At 42.5% G+C, this 26,450-nt stretch overlaps 1 protein-coding gene across 3 annotated transcripts in view; it reads right to left on the reverse strand.

Annotated features, from left to right (window-relative positions):
• Window positions 1-1,879: 1,879 nt before the first annotated feature.
• ankrd44 (ankyrin repeat domain 44) overlaps window positions 1,880-26,450 on the reverse strand; it is a 32,468-nt gene continuing 7,897 nt past the window's right edge. For 2 of the 3 annotated variants that reach the window (XM_076874672.1, XM_076874673.1), the window contains exons 3-28: window positions 25,621-25,699; window positions 25,140-25,210; window positions 22,028-22,228; window positions 21,449-21,536; window positions 21,098-21,240; window positions 20,162-20,374; window positions 19,131-19,209; window positions 18,925-19,039; window positions 18,750-18,832; window positions 15,810-15,873; window positions 15,287-15,355; window positions 14,773-14,913; window positions 13,618-13,683; window positions 12,857-12,968; window positions 11,936-12,007; window positions 11,644-11,845; window positions 10,734-10,821; window positions 10,519-10,636; window positions 10,050-10,272; window positions 9,787-9,874; window positions 9,590-9,673; window positions 9,356-9,501; window positions 9,186-9,268; window positions 8,936-9,018; window positions 8,584-8,675; window positions 1,880-6,102 (exon numbers count right to left, since the gene is read on the reverse strand). In XM_076874672.1, the coding sequence (XP_076730787.1) occupies window positions 5,843-6,102; window positions 8,584-8,675; window positions 8,936-9,018; window positions 9,186-9,268; window positions 9,356-9,501; window positions 9,590-9,673; window positions 9,787-9,874; window positions 10,050-10,272; window positions 10,519-10,636; window positions 10,734-10,821; window positions 11,644-11,845; window positions 11,936-12,007; window positions 12,857-12,968; window positions 13,618-13,683; window positions 14,773-14,913; window positions 15,287-15,355; window positions 15,810-15,873; window positions 18,750-18,832; window positions 18,925-19,039; window positions 19,131-19,209; window positions 20,162-20,374; window positions 21,098-21,240; window positions 21,449-21,536; window positions 22,028-22,228; window positions 25,140-25,210; window positions 25,621-25,699 (3,063 nt within the window). In that variant the 3' untranslated portion in view covers window positions 1,880-5,842. The remainder of the gene's footprint in view (window positions 6,103-8,583; window positions 8,676-8,935; window positions 9,019-9,185; window positions 9,269-9,355; window positions 9,502-9,589; window positions 9,674-9,786; window positions 9,875-10,049; window positions 10,273-10,518; window positions 10,637-10,733; window positions 10,822-11,643; window positions 11,846-11,935; window positions 12,008-12,856; window positions 12,969-13,617; window positions 13,684-14,772; window positions 14,914-15,286; window positions 15,356-15,809; window positions 15,874-18,749; window positions 18,833-18,924; window positions 19,040-19,130; window positions 19,210-20,161; window positions 20,375-21,097; window positions 21,241-21,448; window positions 21,537-22,027; window positions 22,229-25,139; window positions 25,211-25,620; window positions 25,700-26,450) is intronic. The other variant, XM_012924303.5, reaches the window with a different exon arrangement.

Below are 26,450 nucleotides of genomic sequence, written 5' to 3' on the forward strand. Positions count from 1 at the left end.
GACATTTCTGTTTTCTTCTGTGGGAAATGAGAAACAAGTGTTTTTGTGTTGTTTTTAAATAGTCCATACATTAATCCTCTTAATGCCCCTTTACTTGTGATTGGCTAACATCTGGGAGCCTAGTGAGAGGTAGCAAGCATTGCAACCTGTCTGTACTTCATGGGTGTGCTGTGCCTGTAGCATTGACCATATAAAGCATATGCTCTGAGAAACATGAACACGGACAGTGTAACGCAGGTGTCAAACCTAAAGCCCAGGGACCAGAATCAGCCCAACAATCAGACCAATGAGGAGCACGACGTCCGAGCAGCATTGAGGAGAATTGAGGCAGACGGCATCACCGGCTGTCTGCTGCGCTGACCAGCTAGCAGGTGTGTTCTCTTCCATCGTCAATGAGTCCCTGGCGAAGTCTGTGGTCCCCACATGCTTCAAAAGATCCACCATCATCCCTGTGCCCAAGAACAGCAAACCCTCATCCCTGAACGATTACTGGCCAGTTGCACTGACCTCTGTAGTAATGAAGGTGTTCGAGAGGCTGCTGAAGAACATCATCTCCTCCTCCATCCCAGACACCACAGATCTGCTCCAGTTCGCCTACCGACCCAACAGATCCACAGAGGACGCCATCGCCCACGACCTGCACACCACCCTCAGCCACGTGGACAAGAAACAGGGTAACTATGTGCGAATGCTGTTTGTTGATTACAGTTCAGCGTTTAACACAATAGTGCCCTGCAGACTGTTCACAAAGCTGAGGGATCTGGGACTCAACAGCCGTCTGTGTGCATGGGTGTTGGACTTCCCCACTGGCAGAACTCAGGTGGTGAGGGTGGGTAGATGTGTCTCCGACAGCATCACCATGAACACAGGAGCACCACAGTGGGGTGTGTCCTCTCGCCACTGCTCTACTCCCTCTACACTTCAGACTGTGTGGCCACCCACGGCTACAACACCATTGTGAAGTTTGGTGACGACACAGTGGTGTTGGGCACCATCTCCAACAATGATGAGGCGGCCTACATGGATGAAGTGAAGAATCTGGCATCATGGTGCCAGGACAACCACCTCCAGCTGAACGTCAGCAAGACCACGGAGCTGGTGGTGGACTTCAGAAGGAGTCAGCACAGAGACTACAAGCCCATTATCATCAATGGAGCTCCAGTGGAGAGGGTGCAGTCCTTCAAGTATCTCGGTGTCCACATCTCCTCAGACCTGACATGGTCTGCCCACATTCAGGTCCAGACCAAAAAGGCCAGGCAGCGCCTGTATCACCTACGACAACTGAGGAAGGTCAGGGTGTCTCCAGAGATCCTCAGGACTTTCTATGCAGGTGCTGTGGAGAGCATCCTCACACAGAACATCACATCCTGGTCAAGGAGTGTGTCAGGTTACATTTCACTCTGTGTTATACTTGTATAACTATGCATGTGACGAATAAAGAACCATTAACCTCCAATCAGGCCCGCTAGGGAGCTCTGGAAAATGTGAAGGACAGAAATGTCGGACTTTTAACTGTATTTTCAGCTTTTCCTACTGATAAAGACCCCACGGTCACTTACAGTATACTGAAGTAATTCAGTTACACACATCTGTAATTTTACACATTTAAAATCTGTAAGCACAACTTGTGCTTTCTTTCATTTACTACAGCAGCATTTCTTTATCATGTAGAGACATATTGTTGAAATTACTCTTCTCTGTCTTAAACTAATCATTGATTACATGAGTAGTTAGGTTTCTTTACACTGACAGAAACTGGGTTTTCACTGGTCTGGCCAGATCAAAACAGGTTGTATGTGACCCACAATGTAAGATGAGTCTGACATCTCTGGTGTAATGAGTCTCCTCACAGATTGATGGAAAAAGAAAAGAATTGGCATGTTTTTAACTCCAAACAGATTTTTATTGTTGTACAGTTAATATAAAACAAAGTGGAGGTGACAAACAGCCCTCAGCATGCCGTACTGCATCAGGAACTGCTATGAAAATCACACGACGATTGTCAGGCCTGCTGAAGCTCATTTTCTGGTTGAATACTGGCGGACAGGCTCTGTCTCTCAGGGACAGCGGAGGCAGTAAAGACTGTGCTTGCTAACAATATGTGTGCTTATCTGGCAGCTAACAGGATTCACAACTCATTACATTTTAAATCCAAAGTCAAACAAAACCATCTGGGATGGAGATTTCTTCATACAAAGCTTTCCCTTACAGTACATAATGTAAAAAGCAGGTGGATTTCATATCAGTACCTAAGCTAGTGCGCACACACACACACGCACACACACACGGCTGGAGATATTGTCTTTTTTTCTTATTGTCAACAAATGACTGATAACTAAGTCCTTGCTCTGAGCCGCAGGCCTCGACTGTTGTTGCAAAGTTGAAATCGATCTTGCTGTAGTAAGACTCACTCGTGTAACAATAACAGAAGACTAAAAGGCTTTCCACTCGGAATACGTTGGAAATCAAAGGCTTCCAAATACTCACTCAACTGGGTGAGTATTACGAGTTAATCATCTAGCAGGAAGAGTATGAGGTCTGACGGTAAAACCTCCTTAATTTATTGCATGAGGAACAAAAGGATTTATGGAGCAGTGGATTTGTTGACAATAAAATTAGGGGGATTAAATCTCCAGCCTTTAACTCTCTCGGGTCTAAGTTGTCACAGGTGGTGACCCCGACCCTACCCTAGGCAAGCAAACATCATTTTTTCCTTTTTATTACTTTGTTCTCCAAAATCTTGGCAATCAGGGGCCAAAGAAAAAATCAGTTCAACTGACAACACGAAAAACAATTCACATTTTTTGCAAAAACTCAAAAGCAAAATGATGACTTAGACCTCAGAGGTTTAAGGTGACAAAACAACCAAAACTGTGTCAAACACTGTCATTCAATACAACATAACCACTCATATTTAGCTCAACGCATTAAAGAATAATTTCACACAATTTCAAAAAAACTGGTGGTACCTGGTGGTGCTCAGCCACGCCTAGTTTTCGTTTGTCCAGGTTTTAAGATTTGCACCTCCACAGAGAGGAGAAAGAGCTCGCTGTTTTCACGGTTTCAGTCATTTCCCAACTTAAACGATGAATCAAGTATTCCTTCTTTCTTCTTGCAGTGAGATTTATATTTATAGGTCCATTCAGTAACTGTGCTTTCAGTCACATCATATGACCACAGCAGCACATCAAGTCTGGTTTTACAAGTTTGACCTTCAAATCCATTTAGCAGCTCCTCATAACTGACGGCTGGTTTGGAACTTTCTTCTCACTTTTAAAAGTGTCTGGTGTGTACAAAAGGCGAAAAACCTACACAAACAATAAAACGGTAGAGGTCTGAGGTAAATCTCTCAAAGCATGGCTAAAATCTGCACCACTGTACCACCAACACTTTTCCTATTTTGCAATAATAGTGAACTCATCCTTTCCAACTACTAGCACAGGATATGTCATAAAAGAAAAAAAGACTCATCAAGGCACTGGACACATTCGAAACAATGGCACATAGCTGGCAGAGCGACAAACAGTGGGGAGGAATGTGAGGAAAGTGGTCAAAGCCCTGTGTTAATTTACATTTAAGTGCTGGCATTGTTTGTACCATCGTGTAATGGATCTTATATAGCACAACAGAGCTAAACAGAGCTTTTCATTGCCTCAGAAATTTGGTCTTTGTTGAGAATCTGGGCATTTACGATTAAACATTAAAGTACAAAAAAAGAAGCTTTGCCTGGAAGTGTGCAAGCATGCACAACACAACAGGTAGGGATGCAAATGGAGTGAAAACAGTGCAGATGGCCATTCAAGGCCAGAGGACAAAATGCATAAATCTTAGTCATAATCTCATCTTTCAATCTGATCTCCACAGACCTTATATTCATCACTAGGTACATCCCCATTACCTTATCACATCACTCCATTAAAAGTACAGATGGTGCTTCAAAGAATCAAGAGAACAGCCTTTGTTTCATGGCCACAGGAAGTCATTCAAGTGGTGGACACAAGCGTCTTTATCTCTTCAGTCTGGTTTTAAACTGGAAGAACCCCCAGGCTGGTTTTAGCATAGCAGCAATGCTAACCCCCATGGTTGATATCTACAACTCCACCTGTGATACATTAGTTCTTGACTTTACACCACATACTGACAATACTGAATGTTTTCAAAAATGTCCCGAACAACAACATTAGATACCACTAGCTTTGATCTAATATAGTAAAAACACTTTGTGCTAATGTAGCAGCTATTTTCTTTAGGCTAACAGCACTGCTAATGCAATCCTTTTTTTAATTGAACTAGGATTTTGACTTATCTGTGTAGCTACTATACTACCATAAAATGTACCACGCTTTGATTAATATAAAATTAAATCAGATATAAATGCATCCTTCAACATGAAACATGAAATGGCTAACATAGCAAAAGATTTGTCAGGATTATGCTAACGTAGCATGTATCTATGTCCTCTTGAGGCTAACGTTAACTTATTTAACATTAACAGACTATCATTATTACTGTTCAGCTCTTCTGAACACAGCTTTGTGCCTCAGTGTTTGCATTAGCATTTTAATTTATGCTGAAACACACGTGACTGTGGAACTGAAACGAACTTGGGATATTTATTTATTAATTGACGTGAGGGAATGTGGAAAGAAGTGGAAAAACTTCAGGGACAAATATGTTTACCCAGGATGTTGCCATCAGCTGGAAACATCAGTGGACATACCCACTTGGTAATTAACATGTAATGAACCAGCACAAGCATAAATGCTGACGGCCACTTACATGGGTTACACATGGTAAGCTCTACCATGATTTACCACAGAACTCTAAATCAGGCTTGAGGAATCTTTCGTCAGGGCTGTGTCATCTGGATTTCTCGATGTAAAGGTCATTGAGATGTACCTAGTGTTTCGTATCCTCTATTCTGGTCCACAGTTGAACTAGGAACGTCTTTCGGAGAGGCCACACAATTCCCATTCTATCCAAACGTCATCCAAACCAAACAAAAACCTACAAATTTGTGCTTCAGCTGTTAAACAGTTAAAAACAAGCTCTATGTACCTGTTTATGTGACCTTTTGTCACATGTTCATTATTTACTCGTGGAAGTCAAATATTTGGTACAACAAGCCTAAAATCATAAAAAGTTTAAAATTACACTCTGGTTTCTTAATAGTCTCCTTCGTTTTGTACAAACAGTTAAAAATGGCTTTTTTTAAAAAGACAACACGAGTCTCCGCAGCGAGCTGCTGTGCCGTGCAGAGACTAAGTACCGAGGTCGTTTGGATTTAAGCACCCGTGAGTAGAAAGAATGAACCGTGGTGTAAATTAACACAAGCATGCAGACCCAAACTGGTCCAGATCGAGTTCTTGTTCACGGAGCGACTCGTTGGGCTCCAGTCAGTCAGTCCTGGGCAGTGCAGCTGCTCCCATCTTGGTTTTTCTTTTAAAAAAAGAGCATTACAAAAAAAGAAGCTGCAGGGTCTCCAGCCTGGCGTCAAAGCAGAGCGATTCAGTTCGTGTTCATGTTCCCAACATGGGGAACAGAAGATATAGACACTGCATGTGGAGCACCAAAGGTTCAATATTAAACAAACAGAAGACATGAGAAATATGAATATTATTTAACCATCTATTAGAAAATATTCCAACTCATCTTACGATTAATTATTGTCCACAAGTTATTTATTTAATATTGAACTTTTATGGGCTCTATGAATGACCAAGTCTCTATCCTTCTCCCTCAGTTGTGCACTCAAACACTGCATCATTCCTCGCCGAGGAGAGAGGTAAGACGTTCACGTGCACTCTTGGAGGTAGGAAGCTAGAGAGTCGGTTTAGAGGGGTCAGAAAGTTTCGGAATCCTCTGAGTCGTTCTCTGTGGTTCCCTCGCTGGATGGTCCCGAGGGGTTCCTGGGGCTGCGTGTCGCCCGAGGGCCAGTGGATAGGCCTTTACCCCCCTGGTGGGGTATATGCCTCAACAAGGACCCTGGGGAAGGAGCTCCAGAGCTGCAAGGTGAGCAGAAAGGCATCATGGTAGCCAGAATGAGAGCCAAACAGTCAGCCACCTCTCTACTAGGAGCACAAGCCAGAGCAGGCGTCAGACCTGAGGTAGAGCGACAGAGAGAAAGAACGGAGACAGAGGGAGGGAGGACGACAAAAACGGACAAAAAGGAGGAACAGAGCGAGACGTGGACAAGGAGGAAGCGGAGGAAGGCAAAGCAGCATCGGAGCAGCATCCCGTTAGAGTTCAGCCAGTTGACAGTGTGAGCAGACAGAAGGGGACAGCGACAACAACAGCAGCCCGACACCAAAGTGGACAATAAATAAACAAAGCGCAGTATAGAACAAAATAAAATAAAAACTGGAGACCTCATCTCATCTAGCTGCAAAACAGACTCCCATATTAAAAATATGACTTTATATCAAAAAATGATGTGTTTACTTGCAGGAAAAGATGTTGGTTTTTCATTTCCATTGTTTTATACAGCACCAAATCACAACAGTCACCTCAAGGCATTTTATATTGTGAGGTAAAGACTCCACCATGACAGAAAGAAAACCCCGATAATTAGACAAAACCTTATGAACAAGCACTTGGCAACAGTGGAGAGGAAAAACTCCCTTTTAACAGGAAGTAACCTCTGGCAGAGAGCGCATCCACCTGCTGTGATTGGTTGGGGATGAGCAGAAGGAACTGTACAGGAGGTTTGTATTCTGTGTTTTTATATTTTAAAGTTTAAGTTTCATTACAACTTTACCAATCTCATCCGAGCCTTGTTTTCCCACAGGTTTCTTCCTGTTAAAAGAGTGTTCTTCCTTCCCACTGTCGCAAAGTGCTTGTTTATAGGGGGTCAGCTGATTGTCGGGGTTTCTCTCTGATATTAAAGAGTTTTTAAACATTTTAAACATATGATTTGGTGTCATATAAATTAGGGCTGTTCGATATAACGATATATATCGGATGACGATATAAAAACATCTGTCATTTCATTTTACACTATCGTTCGTTTTGTGGTGTCGCAAAATAAACTGTCTACGGCAATGTTTTTCATGGTTTTGATGGTCACTGTAGTGGCTATATTAATTTGTTAAAGTTCTCTCTTTCTCTTATATTTTATATAACCACACTACGGACGGACAAGCGCCTGTTTTTATGCGTTGTCATTAGCAACAACGATGGTAAAACCATTGTTTATTTTCCACATAAACCTTTCACAATAAAGCTCAAGATCCTGTTGAGACTTTTCAAAATAAACTGAATCACGTGAAAGAGTATGCAGAGTATTTACGGATGAGAAGCAAAAAAGAGCCGCCAGGTGCTAAAAAATAAACCTTAGACTCAAACGTTAGAACAGGCTTTTCCCCGCCGCACGCCGTGTAATAAATACAAAGAAAATGGCGGCCATTTCAACTTATGTCTAAAAATGTATCGTTTCATGCATCGGTTAAAACACTCGACTCCAGGTACGCGACGCCCAGCTGGAAACACTTCACGCAAGTCGAGCTGCCCGAGATTCACAGAATTTACAGAAAATGTTCAATTTTGTGATTTATATCGTTATCGGGACGATAGATGTCTCATATTGGGATATGAGATTTTAGTCATATCGCACAGCCCTAATATAAATACAATTTTATTCATTCAGGGTATGGAGACACTATTTTTTCAGTGACATTAGCAAAAAGCTGTCCACGTGTAGCTCTACGAACAGCGTGTATTATTATATTCAGTGAAAATGAATCTTTTGTTTTTATAGCTTAACTATTTTTGTTCTTACAATTACCCTTAATAAAACAAATCCTTAGGCCATAGTAGTGAAAAGAAATGGGGTTACAACTTAATCTAAAACTCCAGTAACTGAATATATACAAAAGTACTTCATCCAGTATTGCTGATCTAAGCTAATCAATTATGGACTTTCAGGTTTAAATTGATCTATAGCCAACAAAACAAAGAACAAAGAACAAAGAAAGCTCACAAAAAACACATGAACAGCTTTAATCCGGGTTTCCACAGCTTCATATAAAAACTACTGGCCCCCAGTCGCCTGGTATCAAACACCTGTGGTATCACAGTCCTATGTATCGCATTCACATGATTTTCCTGGCCTCTGACCTTCCCGTAGAGCTCAGATTTGAACTTGTGATTTTTAGTAGATACACCTGAAGTATCAATTTCTAAATCTTATGTCAATTCATGCTCTTCTTTCATTTCCTGCCATCAAATAAAAGCCAAAAAATATCACTCCATCAAAGATTTACTTTGATCATTACGTTTTCCTAGATATGGGTGGACTAGTTATTGTGCCGACCTCGAACAGTAACAGGCCTGCTTTCTATACCCATCCTGTCTGTCTGTTGCTATGTAACAAACCCCAAATTCACTTGAAAACCCTTCCTGCACTCTATAAAACTCACCTAACTCTACAACGAGTGGTAACCCTTTTAAAAACTGTTTTGTCTGCAGCAAACGTGGAAAACAGCATTAAAGCTTTTCAGTAGACAAGCTGAGTCCATGCTGAGAGAAGGAAGACATTCATGCAGGTGTGCAGTCAGGCCCTGATAAGTACTGAGTTTACCGTACCGTTCTCATCCACCGTCTGAACGTTGGCTCCTCTGGACAGCAGCTCCTGGACCACCTGCTTAAGACCGCTACGAGCCGCCAGGTGCAGAGGACTGACAGAAAGTTACACATAATGTCACTCATGGTTACACAAGTACTCTTGTTTAACTGAACTACATCACCTCTAGTGAAACAGGTTTTCAAATTCGTTTAATAAAATGTTCACAGTATCTGAAAAACTAATTTTATTTATTTTACTTGGACTGATCCTGGACCAAATCTTTACATACATCATTTCAAAAGCTCTTGTTTACAGTGACACATGTGTTTCCTATATGTACAGACATGAGGGCCAAAGTATTTTCACACTCACGTTTGCAGCGCTGCATTCGTGGCATTAATGAGCGCAGTGTCAGACAGCTTCTCGAGGATCAGCAACACACAGTCTTCCTTCCCCTGGAAGAAGAAGGACTCAAGTTAAAAAGTCCTCCAGAGTTCTGCATAAGTAAACAGCACTGAGGTCTCATCTGTGAGCCTTCCTTTCAGTAAAACAGGTAAACAAAGGTCCCACAAAACTGGGCCAAACACTAATGCTGGAGCGTGGTGCCCCCTTGTAGACGTACATTACTGCAAGCCAGGTGCAGGGCGGTGTTGCCGTCCTTGTCAGTCAGACTGAGGTTGGCACTGGCGCTGGTCAACAGCACCTCTGTACGAGACAGAATACAGAGCACGTATAAAAAACAAAATCACTGCTCATTTTCTGAACATAAGCACATGTAAAACAACCCCGTACCAAGAGCCCCGACCCTGCCCCTCTGAGCCGCCATCATCAGCGCAGTGCGACCCGACTGTTCTGCGACGTCCACAGGTGCATCGTGGGAAAGGAGCAACTGGACACAATCGACATGACCGGCAAATGCTGCAGCATGAAGAGGAGTCCTGAAAGAGAGAGGATGGAATGAGAACATATGGTGCTCGGCAGCGTGGGAGGAGCTGCGCTGGCGACATGTCCTCACTCGCTTCTTACCTGCTCTTAGCATCGCAGCAGCCAGCAATGTCTGAACCCATCGCCTCCAGCAACAGCGATGCACATGGCTCGTGATCATTGGTTCTGAAAGACAAAACACAAACAGGAGTTCAGCGACTGAAATCGGCCTCTGAAAAGCAGGAAAAACACTATTCCAGTAGCAAAAAAGACGACTCCGGGATATCAGTGTGACTTACACAGCGCAGTGCAGAGGGGTGAAGGGGTTCCCATCAATACAGCGGCAGCCTTTCTGTTCTAGCAGGACCTCCACACACCCTTCATGACCTACACACAAACACACACTTTAGGGAAAAGTTTCCTAACTGGAGGTCTCGTCCTGTTAAATGGGAGTTCTTCCTCCCCACTATCACCAAGTGCTGCTCACAAAGGATTGTCTGTTTTGAACTGAATTTACTTTTTTTTTTTTAAATTTAAAAACGTGTCTGCAGGTGCCACTAACCATAATAACAGGCCCAGTGCAGCGGTGTGTACCCGCTGTGGTCTCTCAGCGGGGGCAAGGATGGCGCCTCAGAGCAGGCGATGCTCAACAGCTCACTCAGCCAGGAAGCGTGGCCTCGGGCAGCGGCCAAGTGGATGGCTGTACGACCGCGCGAGTCGCCGAGCAAAACCGAAGCCTCCTGCTCCAGCAGACACTGGATGCACTCCTCCTGACCACACAGCAGCTGAGACAACAGAGCAGAAGCTATATAAGAATCTATAATACAAATCTGAAAGAACATTTCCTGTTTGTCTCTTTTTACAAGTCTTCTAATGAATAAAGCACATTTCCAAGAAGGTCCCTCCTAAAAATGTTAATGGGAGTCTAATAGGCCCTAATATAAAACTTATTGCTTCTTTCTTGTCACAAATGAAAGAAATTATAAATAGAGACTGCACTAAATCCACACAAACACAAGTTCCGCGCTCACCCCAAGGTGCAGCGCTGTGAGGCCGTGGTTATCGGCCACATTGACATTGGCTTCCCTTTCCAGCAGCAGTGACACGGCGTCGACGTGACCTCCGGCCACCGCGAGCATTAGAGGAGTCCTGCAGACGAGGACAACATATTTAAGAGGGAAAACGGAAAGGGACAAATCGCACGAAGCAAACAGGATGTGTGGGGGCGGGAGCGAGGGTCACTCACTGTCCCTGAGAGTCAGCAACATCCACGAGGTCTGAATTATCCGATTCATCCAGCAGGAGGCGCACACACGTAGTATGACCATTCATCACTGCAAAGAGAACAAAACACAAGGTGTCACAAACGTACAAATCAGCTCTGTGACACAAAGGTTGTGATGACTTCTGTCGCCACAGTAGAAAAAAAAGTATTTAACCACCTGTTTTTTCAGCCACATGGGGAACAAACTCTAAATTTAGTTCATCTGAACTGTAGTTATAGGCAACCCAGGCTCGTGAGCGGCACATACATGTGCTTCAAATGAACAATAAGGACTCTTCCATTCTAAGACTGCAGATATCTGAAGCTACAGAGAGCTACATTCAGTCCAAAGGTTAGGCATCTCAAGTATGTTCAAATGATGCTCACATTGCTGGAATAAGAGGACACAATAACTAAGATGACCTTTGATACACTAAAGAATCCTGCCCAGAGGTGCACGAAAAACAAGTGTTTCCTATGATTCTGAAGTAATGAGTTAAGGCTGGAGGAAGAGGCCAAAGCAATTTCAGACATAAGAGACCCAATAAAGCTTTTCCACATAAATAACACATCTTATACTTGGATTTCCATCTAAATAAACAACCATCCCAGGGTTTGGTAATCAGCTGTTTGTAGTTTCACAGTCCACATGTGTTTAAAAAAGCTTTGGCAGAGGGATTAAAGTGTTATATACACCGACCATATGCTGATTTCACTACAAATTTTCACATATAGAAATTATATTTTTGATTAATTTTTTTATCTTTTGGAACAAAATAACAACATCCTTGCTCTTGTTTTGAAAATTCAGTCTCCCAGACCAGCTATCTTATTTCTATTCCTGTTTTTCTACAAATTGCCAAATTGCATGCTTCCATGTTTCTAAGCTCACCTGCAAGGTGCACCGGGGTGCGTCCATACTGCTTATCAGTAGTGCGTGGCGATGCTCCCTGGCTGAGGAGGGTGTGAACGCAGTCAGAGTGACCACGGAGAGCAGCCAGCGCCAGAGCTGTCCTCCCCATCTCGTCCCCTTGGTCTACCTCTCTCTCCCCCTGCAGCAGCACCTCCAGGGCCTGAGCATGGCCATGGTACGCCTGAAGAGAGAAATTACTGTTTAAAAATGTAAATTAAAAAAATAAAATAGGATAACCTACTACAAATCCTTTTATCCGTTTAATACTGACAGCGAGGTGCAGCGGGCTCCTGGCATGTGGAGATTCAGAGTCATCTTGGTGACCGCCATCTCTGTCCAGCAGCTGGAGGTCAAAACAAAAACAACGTGAACACAGTCACAGTCTGTTCATGTGCTTTATCAAATTTAAGTAGCTCTGTTTTTCAGGGATTTACTCAGAGCTCTTTTTTGTTTGTTTGTTACATAAAAGACTTGATGCTCTAACTTAAAACACCCAGATTTCTGGCATGTGGTGAAAAAGTGATAGGCCATGATAGGCCAGCAGAGAAAGAAACTCCCTCCAGACACTCCCCAACAGTACAAGCATTTCCTCAGTAAGGCTTCAACCATATTCAACAACATGTGACAGGAGTGTGAGCATCTGTGTGAGGACTTTAGTCTGGAGACATCCTGTTTGTGCAGAGTGAAGGCAGTTTGATTCAGTCAGGGTTCAGAAATAGGGTCCAATCGAAATGACTTCATTACTGACCATTACCTTTTTATACTTTTGCTACCCATTTAAACCATTGTTTTTAGTCAGCTGTTTTTAGCAAATTATATTAACTAATCAGTAAATTTGTTGTTTTTAGCCTGCTACTTTTTCAAAGACAATTAGTTTGTTGGCAAATTGTAACAAGCTAACTTACATTTAGCTAGCTGTTAGCTTACCTGTTACTGTCAGCTAGCTAATACTATGTCAGATTTGTTTCGGGGCTCTTTGGTTTTTATTAGATTTGACTGACTGAGAGAGCTAGGAAAGGGGGGCAGAGAGCGGGGACAATATAAAGCAAATTTTCAGTGACTCTCAGAGGCTACGGTGACCACCGGTCTATCCCTAGCTGATGCTACTCTTTCCCCATTAATAGCCCTGGTTGGGGCACACTGGGGTAAGGGGCTAAGGTGTGCTATGTGTCACACGTTTGTGTAAACTGACCAGTTCTAGACAGTGCCTGTGTCCATAGGCTGCGGCGTAGTGGACAGGGTTGTAACCCTGTTTGTCTTTCAGTGAGGCCGTAGCACCGCTCTGAAGCAGGAACTCCAAACATCTGCAACACAAACATGTCATTTCAGAAGGCAGCTCGAACCACAGAGAACATGCTTAAAGCACACAAGCTTATGACATCAAGATAACACCGTTTTAAATGTTTTATGTGTTTTAAATGTATAGTGGTGAGTCTTGACTGGAGCTAAATGTCAGTTACACATCACACATGTATGCTATAGACTTTGTGTTTAATGATAGTCTTTTATCGCCATTTGTTCTTTTTATTTATCCAATTTTGTTTTCTTTTTTTTACTTTTTTGTTTCTTTTTTTCATTAATAAACTTTGAGAAAACTGTGAAAATCACCTGTTATATTTCCTGTTCCATTTTTTAACATTACTATTTACTTTGATATATTTTGATAGATTTATTTCTTTAAGCTAATCACATTTGGCTACATAGTAATAGAATTTATTAATTTTCTATACTACTATATGCTAATCATTTATTCATTACCTTCAGTGAATCAGTTTTTTTTTTAATCTAAGTATTCAGTCTATTTCATCTCTTTTTGGAGATGTCTCAAAAATGTCGTTTTTGTTGTTTACAATTTCATTTAAACAGATGCGGTTCTACCTTTCAGTTTTTGGCATGTATTGTAGATTTGTGCATAGCTTTGGTCAAATTTCAGTAGATTTTGTTCCCACTCACAGTGCTGCCTCCTTCTCCCTTTCTGCCTGAACGCCTTCACTCTCTGGCTCCAGAGCAACACGACGTCTATGAGGGAGGAGACAAACAGAGGATCAGGGTAAAAATCAGATGGGCGCAGAGATAGGATGACATTAAGTATCAATATACTACATACATACAACACGCATTAACAAAACAAAAACAAAACAGCCTAACTATGTGCTAACACGCTAACTGAACTAATACTGAACGTAAACCTGCAGACCATGCATGACTCAGTGACAGCATCACCTCTGGTTACCATGGAAACAGTAGGTATGGCTCAGCAGGTTTCTTTATGTGGTAACATAGGACAGCTAGCCAGATTTGTGATGCACCATGGAGGGGGTGTGAAGAGCTCAGCTCAGCTCCCAGCCAGGCGCTGGATAACCTGTTAACGTCTGTCTCCACTCATTTTTGTGACTGAGGTAAACGTGGAGGACTCTGCTCAACACATCTACTGAGATGCACTGATAACTTCTTCCACCTTGTGGAAACCCAACAGTGAAATGCTGCTTATACACTGATCAGCATTAGTATTTATCATTGTAATATAGTAACCAGACGTATACTGTTTCTACACAAATGCATGCAGCGTCTTTGAATGCTTGTATTGGTGCATTTATTTCTTCAGCGTTACCGTGACAGTATTAGCCAATGTGCTCATTTTAAACTAGTTGGCCTTCTCCTTTAAATGTTAAATTAACTTTTAAACCAGATGTAGTGAAGATGGTTTAATGTCAATGCAATACTTTAAAGAAATGTGTGAATACAATGTGAAAAAAGGATCATTGCCTGAAGCTTTATTTTAGCAGTACATCCAGCTGCAAACTCAGGCTCTCAAAGGAGCATTCTGCTGTTTTAAAAGCCACAGTGTGCTCAGTACAAAGATCAGAGCAGCTAATAAACAGAGTGAAGCAACAAGAGAGTCACATAGTCCCCCAAGGAACTGTCTACAACACAGCATTTTAGACTTAAACTCAAAATCAAACCGAAATAAAAAAATAATATGAATATAAATATAATTAGATAACTTTGGATTGAAAATGCCAACAACTTGACCAAGTTCAGCATATAAGAAGAAAAAAAGAAAGAAGTGACTGCAGCTTTATGTAAAGTTTTTGAATGCTTGCTCACCTTCTATCCAGATCTGAGGCAGCAGCATAGTGCAGGGCGGAGCGCCCCCACTGGTCTGTGGCATTTATGGCAGTGCCACATGCCAACAGAGTCTCCAGACACTGATAGTGACGGCTGGCAGCCGCATAGTGAAGAGGAGTCCTGGAAGTGAGAGAAATTCAAATGAAGACAACAAAAGTAACTTCATTCAAAATGCAATCAAAGGGAAACAGATAAGATAAGATAAGATAAGATAAGATAAGATAACCTTTATTAGTCCCACACGTGGGAAATTTGTTTTGTCACAGCAGGAAGTGGACAGTGCAAAAGTTATGTATCAAAAATTAGAATATAATCAGAATAAATAAAGTACACAACTGTACAGAATAGAATAAAATACTATATACAGTAGAATAAAATAGAACAAAATATACCATACACAAGAATTTGAAGACCTGCTTTTTTTCTTTCCTTTTTATTTTGACGTTTCTTAAAAAGTTTAGAAAGCTGTTCTCCACACAGCAACATGAAGTACCTGCCACACTTATCTCTCCTGTTGTGGTCTCCTCCACTGCTCAGGAGCAACTTGACACAATCCACATTACTGCACAAAAACACAGAGACGGCAGTTATTACTCAAAATGACGCTTACAGGTGAAGGATTTATGATCCTTAGGCAAAAGGAAAATGTTTGGTTACTGAAAAACATGCAGCATAACACTGAACTGCTGAGCCAGGTTCTGGCAGAGGCTCCTGCCCATAGGGGGCCATGTGATTGTTGTAAGGTCTTAACATAATCAATAAATAAAACATAATCAAATTAATGCCATTAACACCATGACTTGTTCTCATATTTAGACCATCATGCCGAGGCTAACACAGGCACTGGTTTTATTCCGTTACCACAGCAGCTAATGTTATCATGTCCTGGCTGATGTCAGAACACAAATGATTTTCCATTTCTGGAAGATTTTATCATATTTGTTCCACCTGGCAATTTCTCCTCAGACCTTTGCTGCACTGACTATATTCTCATATCTGGAAAGTAATGGACTCACCCTCCGGCAGCAGCAGCGTGGAGGCAGGTCCTCCCCAGCGTATCTGGAGTGTCTATCTGAAAGCCTGCAGACAGGACCGAGTCGTTACACATTATGCTAAACCTCCGACCTGATGGGAGCAGCGCAGGGAAACGAAGGAGGGCCAGACAAGACAGCAGCAGCAATCACAGAGAGAGAGGAAGAGAAGGAGGCGGAGAGGGAGACAGGGGTTAGTGTGACAGGTGGGGAAACGAGGGTTACACAGACGATCATGCACATAGAGGAAAATACAAGGACAGGTTACACACAGAGAGAGCCACACATCTTATCTTCAGGTCAGAGACACATTCAGACAGCCTCACAGGATAAAGTGCAACAAGACAAACGGCGCAACGCAACACAGCTTGAATTAAATGGACGTTTGACACTGTAGGGTGATTAGGATTTTTACAGATACGCAGATAAATAAAGTCATCATCAAATTAATCCATTATTATGGTTCTGCAATGTTTACATGGGACGTTTTAATCAGAGGAAACGTACATTTATTTAGAGGTAAAGCTCGTTTGCATTTATAGGGTTCACCTTTTGTCTGCTAATAATCCAGCAGATTACTCTGATTGTTCATCTATAGACATATTCTGCCTTTGCATTAAATATAATGGAATGAAGTAAGCACCACAAAAACTGAACAAAACTCAACAGTCATTTCTTTTTTGAAACATTGTGATTACTTAGTAGTTTCATGTAGGAACTGGGATTTCTTTTGGCACACCACCCCGTGCTAAAGTCACCACGGCACCATGAAAACACCAAAGTCACCCAGTAAAGATGGCGTCCACCATGAAACTGCTCACAACTACGTTTTTTGGAGTAACCTAGTTATTATTCCTGGAGGAGAAATTACTAGTAAATTTTTGGATGCATTTCCGAGAAGGCATTTTCTCTAAAACTGGTGGACTCGTGCTAAAGTCGTGCACATTTCTTTCCATCCTGAAACATTTACTCAGTTTAGCTTCTTAAATATGATCATTTTCAGTTTCTCCTCCGAACTGCTCATTTTAATGTTATTCTTTAGACAAAACAAGCCATGCAAAGTCATAATTTGAAAGAAATTGTGGAAATGAACAAAAAGGCCTTTAAAGAATATTTGAAACTTGTAACGGGCTGTTTCTATAGCACTGAATTATAAGTCTTACCGAGTCCAGGCTCAGATTGGCACAGGCTGCACGTACACGTGTACGCTTTCTTTCACATCCACATGATTATCAGAGTTAGACCTACAATTGCATAGCTGACAGGAAATCACTCTTGAGATCCACGTTATGAAGGATTTTGAAATCCAAGATTTAGCTGTGGGTGCAGCAAACACAGCATTCCTGACCAAACCCAGTACTGCAGCTGCACAACACACAAACACATGTAAATGACTTCTTTGTTGTTCGCTGCAGCAGCTCAGCAGAGCCATGTGAGGAGCCCAGTTTCATCCACACACAAGCGCTGGCGCCTTGTTAAATCATCAAGTTAACTGGAAGCACGAAGAAGTCGGGTCTTTTCTCAACTTTTGTTTAATGCAAAGTTTCTTCGTCTGTTTTCAGAAATAAAAGTTTAGCAGATGATATGAGAAGAAAATTATTTTACAGCACAACCAGCAGATTACTCTGATTGTTCATCTATAGACATATAGATATAAAGCAACACGGAAACTTTCTGATGTAAACAAGATAACTGCTGATAGAGGAGAATTCACAGGGATGCACTGTGTCTGGAGGGAAAATGAGTAATGAGACTGAGGCCTTGTCTTTTCAGGAGCATTGTGACCTGAATTTGGCTGGAGCTGAACGTGCCTGTGCAGAACAACAGCTGGACTCAACGCTCACTGAAGTTACACTCCAAGATGAAATTAAGACAACAGAAGTCCTCAGTCAGCACACTGAGGGCAACGTGCACATACGTAGAAATGCTGACTCGGCGTTCTTGGAACAACAAACAATAGCAAATAATTTCACTTTAGACAAAAGCACATAAAACACTGTTTGTGTTTGATTGACTCAAAATGCTGTTAATGAAAATAGCATCCGTTCATGCATTTTTCATCAGCTGTTGCTAGCTAGTTATTATTTTTTTTCAGAAACAACCAGTTCACCCTCCTCTGCTCTGTAGGCGCTTGTTGAGCAGCTACACTCTGTGCTCGTGAACTCGACTTCCTGTTCTCTGTGGACACGCTGTGATGTAGCTGACGAGTACATATAAAGAATGCTTCCTGTGACACCAGGAAAAAAAGGACCATGTAGTGCAGGCTAAAGACCAACCAATGTATCAGCTGATGTTATCTATATGCCAGTCTATCAATGTCTGCATTTATTTTTTTTAATAAATAAGAGATGGGAGAAACCTTCTTCAGGGAACTTATGAGTGTTGAAGTTGGATAGTTTGTCCACCAGAGGATGTGCCACATGTTGCCCACACCTGTTTGAAGTCCCACAAACACAACAGCCAGCTGATCGTATCAGGTCAGGCAGACAAATATTAGAGAGATCTTTTTATGTTTTGTACGTCTCAATAAGACGGGAAACATCATAGGACAATATATCTGAATTTTGAATTTTAAATCAGCTAATTTTGTTACTAATGTTAGAAAATACTGGCAATCACCAAGGTCACCACTCAGGTATCAATTTCAGAATACTAGCTGACTTCCTTCTTGTGTTATTGCATTCAGAAAATGTTCAGAAAACATGACCTCTGACATTGAGGTCAAACTCGTCCGAGATTATTATTAGACACACTTATGGTATCAATTTGAGCTTCTACATTGCCTCATTCTCAACTTTTCGCATTTACAAACATTTACTTTATTTCAAGCTTTGACTAACTTTGAAACTGTAGCACCACAGGGCAGAAAATAAGGCAAAGCTAAGTTTAACTAAATCCATCATGCACCATTTCCCAGTTAGCTACCTGACGACAGCAGCTTCCGGCAGCAGTCAGAGTGCGCATTCAAGGCAGCCAGGTGAAGAGGAAACATCCCGTGGACTCCTCGCCTTTGGAGAAAGACATGGGTATCTCTTTATCTGCATAACACGTCATTGTAACCAATAAAATTCTCAACAAGTCAACAAATAAACAAACAAACCTGGTGCAGTCGGCTCCGCTGGTGATAAGCGTGTTGATGAGGAGCTCGTGGCCATAGCGAGCAGCAATGTGAAGGGGAGTGTTGCCATCCTTGTCCACACTGTCGATCTCTCCGCCTGAAACAAAACGCGAAAAAAATAATGACCCAGTGGAGTTAAGGCAGCTTTAAGACACCGCGAGACAAACACAAGCATAAAGAAGTCTCACCGTTCTGGATGAGGGTCTGGGAGCGAGTGAACCGTCCGTGAACCGCAGTCATGTGGAGAGGACTCTTTCCATCCCGACTCTAACGTGGACAGAGAAGAAAAAAAGCTTTCGAATGAAACACGGACTTCAGACTTCAGTGTTTTTAATGAGCACCCTTAGCAGAAGAACACCCCCAAAGCGTAATGTTGCCACTTCTGTGCTCGACTCTGGGGACGGTGTTCTTTGGGTCACATTCAGTATTTTCTAGAATATTTTTACATTTCGTAATCCTCTCATTCAACATTCTAGAATCCTGGTAATATTTATCATTTAACATTCTGCAACTTCCCTGTTGCCTTTGGTGGACAAATTATGCAACATCAGCACTCATAAGATAACTGAAGGGTATTTCTCCTGTCTCTGCTTTACTTTGCAAAATTTAATTAATCAGCAAATAGCCACAGTTCATTTATTTAAACACTTTAAAATCATTTTCAAGAAAGCCCAAAATATTGACTAAAAAAGTTTTTAGCTTTAGCATTTAGCATGTTGTACCAACTAGCATGTCCACAGCATGTCTTTATCCTGTCTTCCTTCTCTCACCCCAACCGGTTGCAGCAGATGGCCCCGCCCCTCCCTGAGCCTGGTTCTGCCGGAGGTTTCTTCCTGTTAAAAGGGAGTTTTTCCTTCCCACTTTCGCCAAAGTGCTTGCTCACAGGGGGTCATATGATTGTTGGGTTTTTCTCTGTACGTATTATTGTAGGGTCTACCTTACAATATAAAGCGCCTTGAGGCGACTGTCGCTGTGATTTGGCGCTGTATAGATAAAATGAAATTGAACTGAGCTGAACTACTCGAACTGTCGACACAGACACTTCAGGTTCAATTGCAGCAGCACTCGTTTACCACAGAATACTAAAACACCTCTTAATGTGTCTAAACTTAAGTCTGTATTTTTTTGTTCCATAAAAATAAAAATAAACATCACCATTACCCTCGATATACAATAATAGCTGGGCTCCAGTCTTGCCAGTAACTATATTTCTCTGTACCTGTACATTGACTTCGGCCCCATTGTTGACCAGGAACTCCAGGCAGAGCGCTCCGTGTGTGGAGGCAGCAGCAAAGTGCAGCGGGGTGAAGCCTTTGTTGTTGGCCTGGCTGACATTGGCCCCATAATCAATCAGCTCACTGACAACAGCGTCCTGACCATTGAAACAGGCCACGTGGAGAGGCGTGTTTCCAAATGCATTGGGCTCATCTATCTGTGGTCAGAGAAAACAGAAACATATAAAGACTAGGTAAACTCTTTCAAGGTGCAAAGGGAAAACGGCACAATCAGCTCAACGTGACTAGTACTTGTCAAATCAGTTATAACTCCATTAAAAAGCAATAAAGCTAGTAAAAATATTTAGGGCATATTTGGGTTAGATAATAGTTTGTTTAGATAAAAGTAATAGACTGTATGCTTATGCTATATGCTAGCTAAAAGAAGTGAACGAAATGGTTCACTTACTGAGGTCAGCAGCATATTTCTGAGGTATATAAGAATGAGCTGGCTCTAACTTGTGAACGATGCAATGAATGCTGGTCATGTTAGGATTGGTCTGTTCACTCAAGAAGGGACTGTCTGTCTATCTCTGTAGGGCATTCTGAAGTAAACAAGCAGGCGTATGAGTGACACGCAGAAGGAATGTTTTGAGGATTTCTTTTTAGATTCAAGGAAAATCTGACTCTATGTATCCTTTTTTTCCCTCTTTTATTTAGTTAGTGGTAGTTTTCACATTGAAACAGCAGAGCTACAGTGATGGCATTTTGAAAAGCTGGAGTGGGATCTAACTACTCTCCACAACATCCTCTCTACTGTGAGGGATCACTCGAAGCACTCGGAGTGAAAGTAAACTTCTGAATGTATTTTTGTTTGCAATGTGGACTGTTTGAAAATTAGGGACAAAAGCGTGTGTTTACGTGGGTGTATGTGTCCTGACCTCAACAGACAGGTTGAGCAGGTGTTTGACGACGGCAATCTGTCCACTGGAGGCTGCCGTGTGAAGCGGAGTGTATCCTCGTTTGTCTTTGCAGCTGATCTCTGCGCCTTTGTTTACCAGCAGGCACACCACATCCAAGTGACCTGAAGGGGGATTATAAGAAACACTGACACTCAGCTGATTGGTCGTCCTTTTCACCGAAGCACTGCTCCGATGAACCGCTGATGTCTTTGTAGACCTTAGAGGTTGTTGTTATGTTTTTGTTGGTAGGTTTTTGTTATGTTTGGACTGGTTTTCCATTTCCTTTATCTCTGTGACATGTGCTTAACAACCTTCACTTCTGTCTCTTACCCATGAAAGCTGCCCAGTGCAGAGCTCGGCCATCCTTTTTATCAAAGGCATTGATGTTGGCTCCTTTAGTGAGGAGAAGGTTTACCATCTAACAAATAAACAGAAAGGACATGAGAAGGAAATATTAGAGGGAGGTGTGCGCAACAGGATGTGTGAGCGGGCGGGTCTTTTTATAACAGCATTGTAAATCCATCTCATCTCTCAGCCCAGTCGCCGCATAAACACACCGGAGGGCCTATCGAGCAGAAATGAAGGCACCGTCCATTCAGCTCCGCTCCACAAATCTGCCGCCTCTCATTGTTAATTTTAGATCTGGCACGCTGGTGAATGATTCTGTCTAAGATGAGGAGTGCTTCAAAATGCACAGCCCACTTAATAATCCCAGTGACACAGCTGCACTCGCCCACCTGTTTCCTTCAACCAAGCTATTCAACCAGAACAGCACAAAGGACGGTTACGTCACAGCCTGTTTATTTGTGAACTGCAGTGTGAAGTGCAACCGAATGCGGCCCCACTCTGCAGCTTACGTGCTGATCATTTACTTCCAGTGCTTAAAAAGACGGCTCCAGGCTGCTTTACCTCAGTGTGGCCGTTGAGGGCAGCGTGGTGGAGAGCAGTGCGTCCACCACGATCTGACACGTTGACGCTGCTCAGCAGTGGGATGATGATCTCAGCGCATCGCAGCGCGTTATTCGCTGCTGCGACATGCAGCGGCGTCTGCCAGTTCTTGTCCCGCGCGTTCACGTCAGCAGAGTGGCGGATCAAGACTCGAACAGCCTCCTGAGGAAGAATTTGGAATTTTGCACATACCTGAATCATGTGACACCTGAATAAATGCAGTCCAAGCCTGCAGATAAACTGATCAGTCAACTGATATCTCAGAACATTATTTAACTAATGAAAGTAATGCCATTAAAACAGGGTAAGCTTCCTCTTTGTAAATCCCCTCCTGACTAACGTACTGAGACAGTTTTTACTTCAGCTCTTTTCTTTAGCTAGCGCTATCTAAGTGGTGCTAATCTTTGAAATGGGAGGAATTTTTTTAAAGTGGCTTTGAAACAAATAAATAAAGAGTTTTCTCGTAATGATGTGAGTTTATAGGTTTTTTAACGGAAGACACTCCCACTGAGATGTCACATGAAGCTCCGCATAGGCATCAATGATTTTACAATTAGCCTTAATGTTCTAATTAATATTAAAATTATCAGATATTATTTATTCTAATCTTTTTAGTATATTCACCTCATTTAGGGATTTCCTCATACTTCATGCTGTTGTTCCTATAACAGTATTTATTCTCAGTAATCAGCACATCAGTGAGAACACAGTTAAACCTGTAACACGTCCTAGGACTGTTTAACATTAACTGAGCAACATATTTTCTGTATATACAGCTGTGCAAAAGTCTTGAACCACAACTTATTTCCTTATATTTTGCTTTCAGGGAACCAGACTTGGACTACTTAATCGAATTAGAAGAAAGTACATGATAAATGGACCGATTCTTACATAGCGCTTTTCTACTCTACTGGTCTGCAGTACGGGGGCCCCACAGGGAACTGTGCTGGCACCGTTCCTCTTCACCCTGTACACTGCAGACTTCTCCATCAACTCCCCACGCTGCCACCTACAGAAGTTCTCTGATGACTCTGCCATCACAGGTGAGGACGACTCAGAGTACAGACAGTGGACTCTGGACTTTGTGGACTGGTGTCAGCAGAACCACCTGCTGATCAACGCTGGGAAAACCAAGGAGTTGGTGGTGGACTACCGGAGACGCAGACCCACCACACTGACACCGGTGAACATCCAGGGAGTGGACATTGAGATAGTGGACTCTTATAGGTACCTGGGTGTTCACCTGAATAATAAACTGGACTGGAGCCACAACACTGATGCTCTTTACAGGAAGGGTCAGAGCAGACTCTACCTGCTGAGGCGGCTGAGGTCATTTGGAGTCCAGGGAGCGCTTTTAAAGACCTTCTATGACTCTGTGGTGGCATCTGTCATTTTTTTACAGTGTGGTATGTTGGAGCAGCAGTTTATCGGCAGCTGAGAGGAAGAGGTTGGATAAACTCATCAGGAAGGCCAGCTCTGTTCTGGGATGCACCTGGATCCAGTGCAGGTGGTGGGAGACAGAAGGACTCTGGCCAAAATAACATCTCTGATGGACAGAGTCTCCCACCCCATGCATGTTGCTGAACTGCAGAGCTCCTTCAGTGACAGACCGCTGCATCCTCGATGCATGAAGGAGCGTTTCCGCAGGTCCTTCCTCCCTGCAGCCGTCAGACTGTACAATCAGAACTGCTCCCAACAAACAGATGTTTACATCTGCGCTGTAACTGCAATAATTTAATCAACCAATTCGCACTACAACCTGCTTTGCCTCTTATCTGTAGTTATTTTTATTTCACTTAATAATAGTACAGTACTCTGTTTATAGTAACCATTATCCTTAATCTAAATATGTAAGAAAAATTGCGTATGTTTCTGTTCTGTGTCCTGTGTACTGTTTGTTTGTATATGTGTCTTTCTGGCTGCTGTTACAACCAAATTTCCCCTTGTGGGACAATTAAAGGATTATTCTGTTCTACTCTGAGTACTCAAAGCACTTTACACAACTTGTACATTCACTTGAGTACTTTTGGTGTCGAACTCCTCGAGGGCCGGCGTCCTGTAACTTTTCCATGTGTCCCTGCTGCAACACAGCTAAATAATATTAGTTGGTCATTAGAAAGACTGTATAGAACTGGACTGCAGGTGGCAATTCAGCCATTTGATTCATGTCACAGCAGCTCCTGAGTGAATGAATAAGGTGCAATAAAAGTACTTTTAGAAATACATTTTTTCTTTAAAACTTGCACTTTTATTTAAATATACTTGAGTAGGGTTAGGTGTCAGGTGTGTTGCAGCAGGGACACATGGAAACACTTCAGGATACCGGCCCTCGTCATTGTCATTCCTGTGCTTACTATCTAACATTCATATGCATTCATACTCCGATGGATGCATCGGCGTTAGCATCTTGCTCAGGGATATTTGGCATGCAGACTGGAGCAGACTGAGATCGAACCCCTGACCTGCTCTACCACCTGAGCTACAGCCAACCCCAGAAGCTTGCCAAAGAGAGCTCAGGCTATGTTGGTGAATTAGGATGTTCATTCCAGACATTGACTTTCAGCCTTGTAAGAATTGTACAAACTCTGCTTTATCCTTACAAACTATATTTCCCTGGTTGTTTGGTCATGTTTCAACTTCCCATTTCCCTGGCAAAGAAATGAGGGGTGGATCAAGACTTCTGAACAGTTGGAATATCTTGCACTTAAATGTAAAGACAGTGATCAGAATTTGAAAATAAAGTTAATCTGTCACATAAATACATACAGTCTAATAAGCAAGAGCTTGCTAAAACTCTAACCACTCTTAACGTGTACATATAAACCCATGATACTTGGTATCTATAAATGGGCACACAGCCAGTGGATCCTTCAGCTAGTCCTGCTATAATGAATTACCAGTATGGATACTGGGAGTTATGCAGCCAATGAACTGCTGTAACCCAGATTCCTTAAGATGGAGAACAGCGTGAGTTCTGGTTGAGACCTGAAAAGAAAAGTCATCTGTCTGCTTTCATGTAAAACACACCGAGGTTCCCTGACTGCACTGCCTGTGTGTGTGTGTGTGTTTTCACCTCACTCCGAGATGCAACAGCGCGATGGAGAGGGGTCAGCCACATGTTATCTTTGGCGTTGACACGTGCCCCTGCAGAGCAGAAACACAGCATGGCAAACACGGAAAAGATGTAACTTCACGTTTACAAAGCACTCTGGAAATTTCCTCACAGCTCCAGGAAACACCAGCCTTCCACTTCCATCAACTAACATGAGCCTTAGATGCATCCATACGGTGATTACTTTCACCAGAAAATGATGAAGCATATTGAGGGCGACAGTCAGGACGCTAGTGGCCGGGCTACGTAAAGTTTTAGCCAATTTAATATTATCAAAACAATGTAGGGGTTTGTTTGTGTGTTTGTTTTTAAATTGGACACGAGCTAACTGTATTTTATCTGGGATGCTTTAAATGTCATAAAGCTCCACATCTACATTCATTCAATAAAAAACAACAACAAAAACAGCTGAAATCTGCAAGAAAGACGTGGCGTGTTTTACCCGAGAGGATGAGGAGTTCGGTGATCTCGCCATCGCCCAGGAAGGCTGCTGCATGCAGCGGAGTGCGCTTCTCTGCATCCTGATGGAGGAACAGTGGTGCGTTATGAGACAAGTGACCCTCCCACATATGAGCACATGTCACACAGTTACAGTCCTAATTGTCTTCTGGCAATTTTCCCTCTGTGATGGTTTCTGTTATCTGCTTGTATGACTTTACGGCTGTTTGATCGAGTCTCTGTGGTTGTTGTCGTGGGGGGGGTTGCCCCTTTGTGGTCGTTTCTGTGTCTCTGTGTGGCAGTTATATGTGTCTTTATGTTTCTTTGGGGGTGTTTTTTGTCTATGTGTGGCTCTTTTGTACATGCTTCCAGTTGTTCTGCATTTTTCTCGAAGGCAAAGCCAGTCTGCACAGCAACATTTAGAGCGCTCTGTGGAGTTTTCCTGTAAACACAAAAGCCTCGGTTTACATTTACCAAACATACAGCGTACCATCAACAGATGGATCTGATAACGAAATCTATAAGTATTTAAATCCAGTGCTATTTCCATTCATGCAGCTGGTATGAGGTCACAGATGAGTAGAGGATCAGTGACCTCGTGCTCAGAGCGTCTCATTGAATAAATGCCCATCACACTGGCTGAGTGGGCTGACATAAGCAGAGAGGACAGCCCCGACATGTGTTGTGTATTTATACCCATATGAGCAGATGTGTAAATAAACACTCACCCTGAACTCTGGTTTTACTGATTCTTAACTCGGAGCCCTAATTCCCTCATTCTAAAACAGGAAGTGGGGGTTGGAACGAAGAAAAAGGTGGTTGCCACCGAGTCCA

The sequence above is a fragment of the Maylandia zebra genome, linkage group LG16 (assembly GCF_041146795.1).
Source record: "Maylandia zebra isolate NMK-2024a linkage group LG16, Mzebra_GT3a, whole genome shotgun sequence".
NCBI lineage: Eukaryota > Metazoa > Chordata > Actinopteri > Cichliformes > Cichlidae > Maylandia > Maylandia zebra.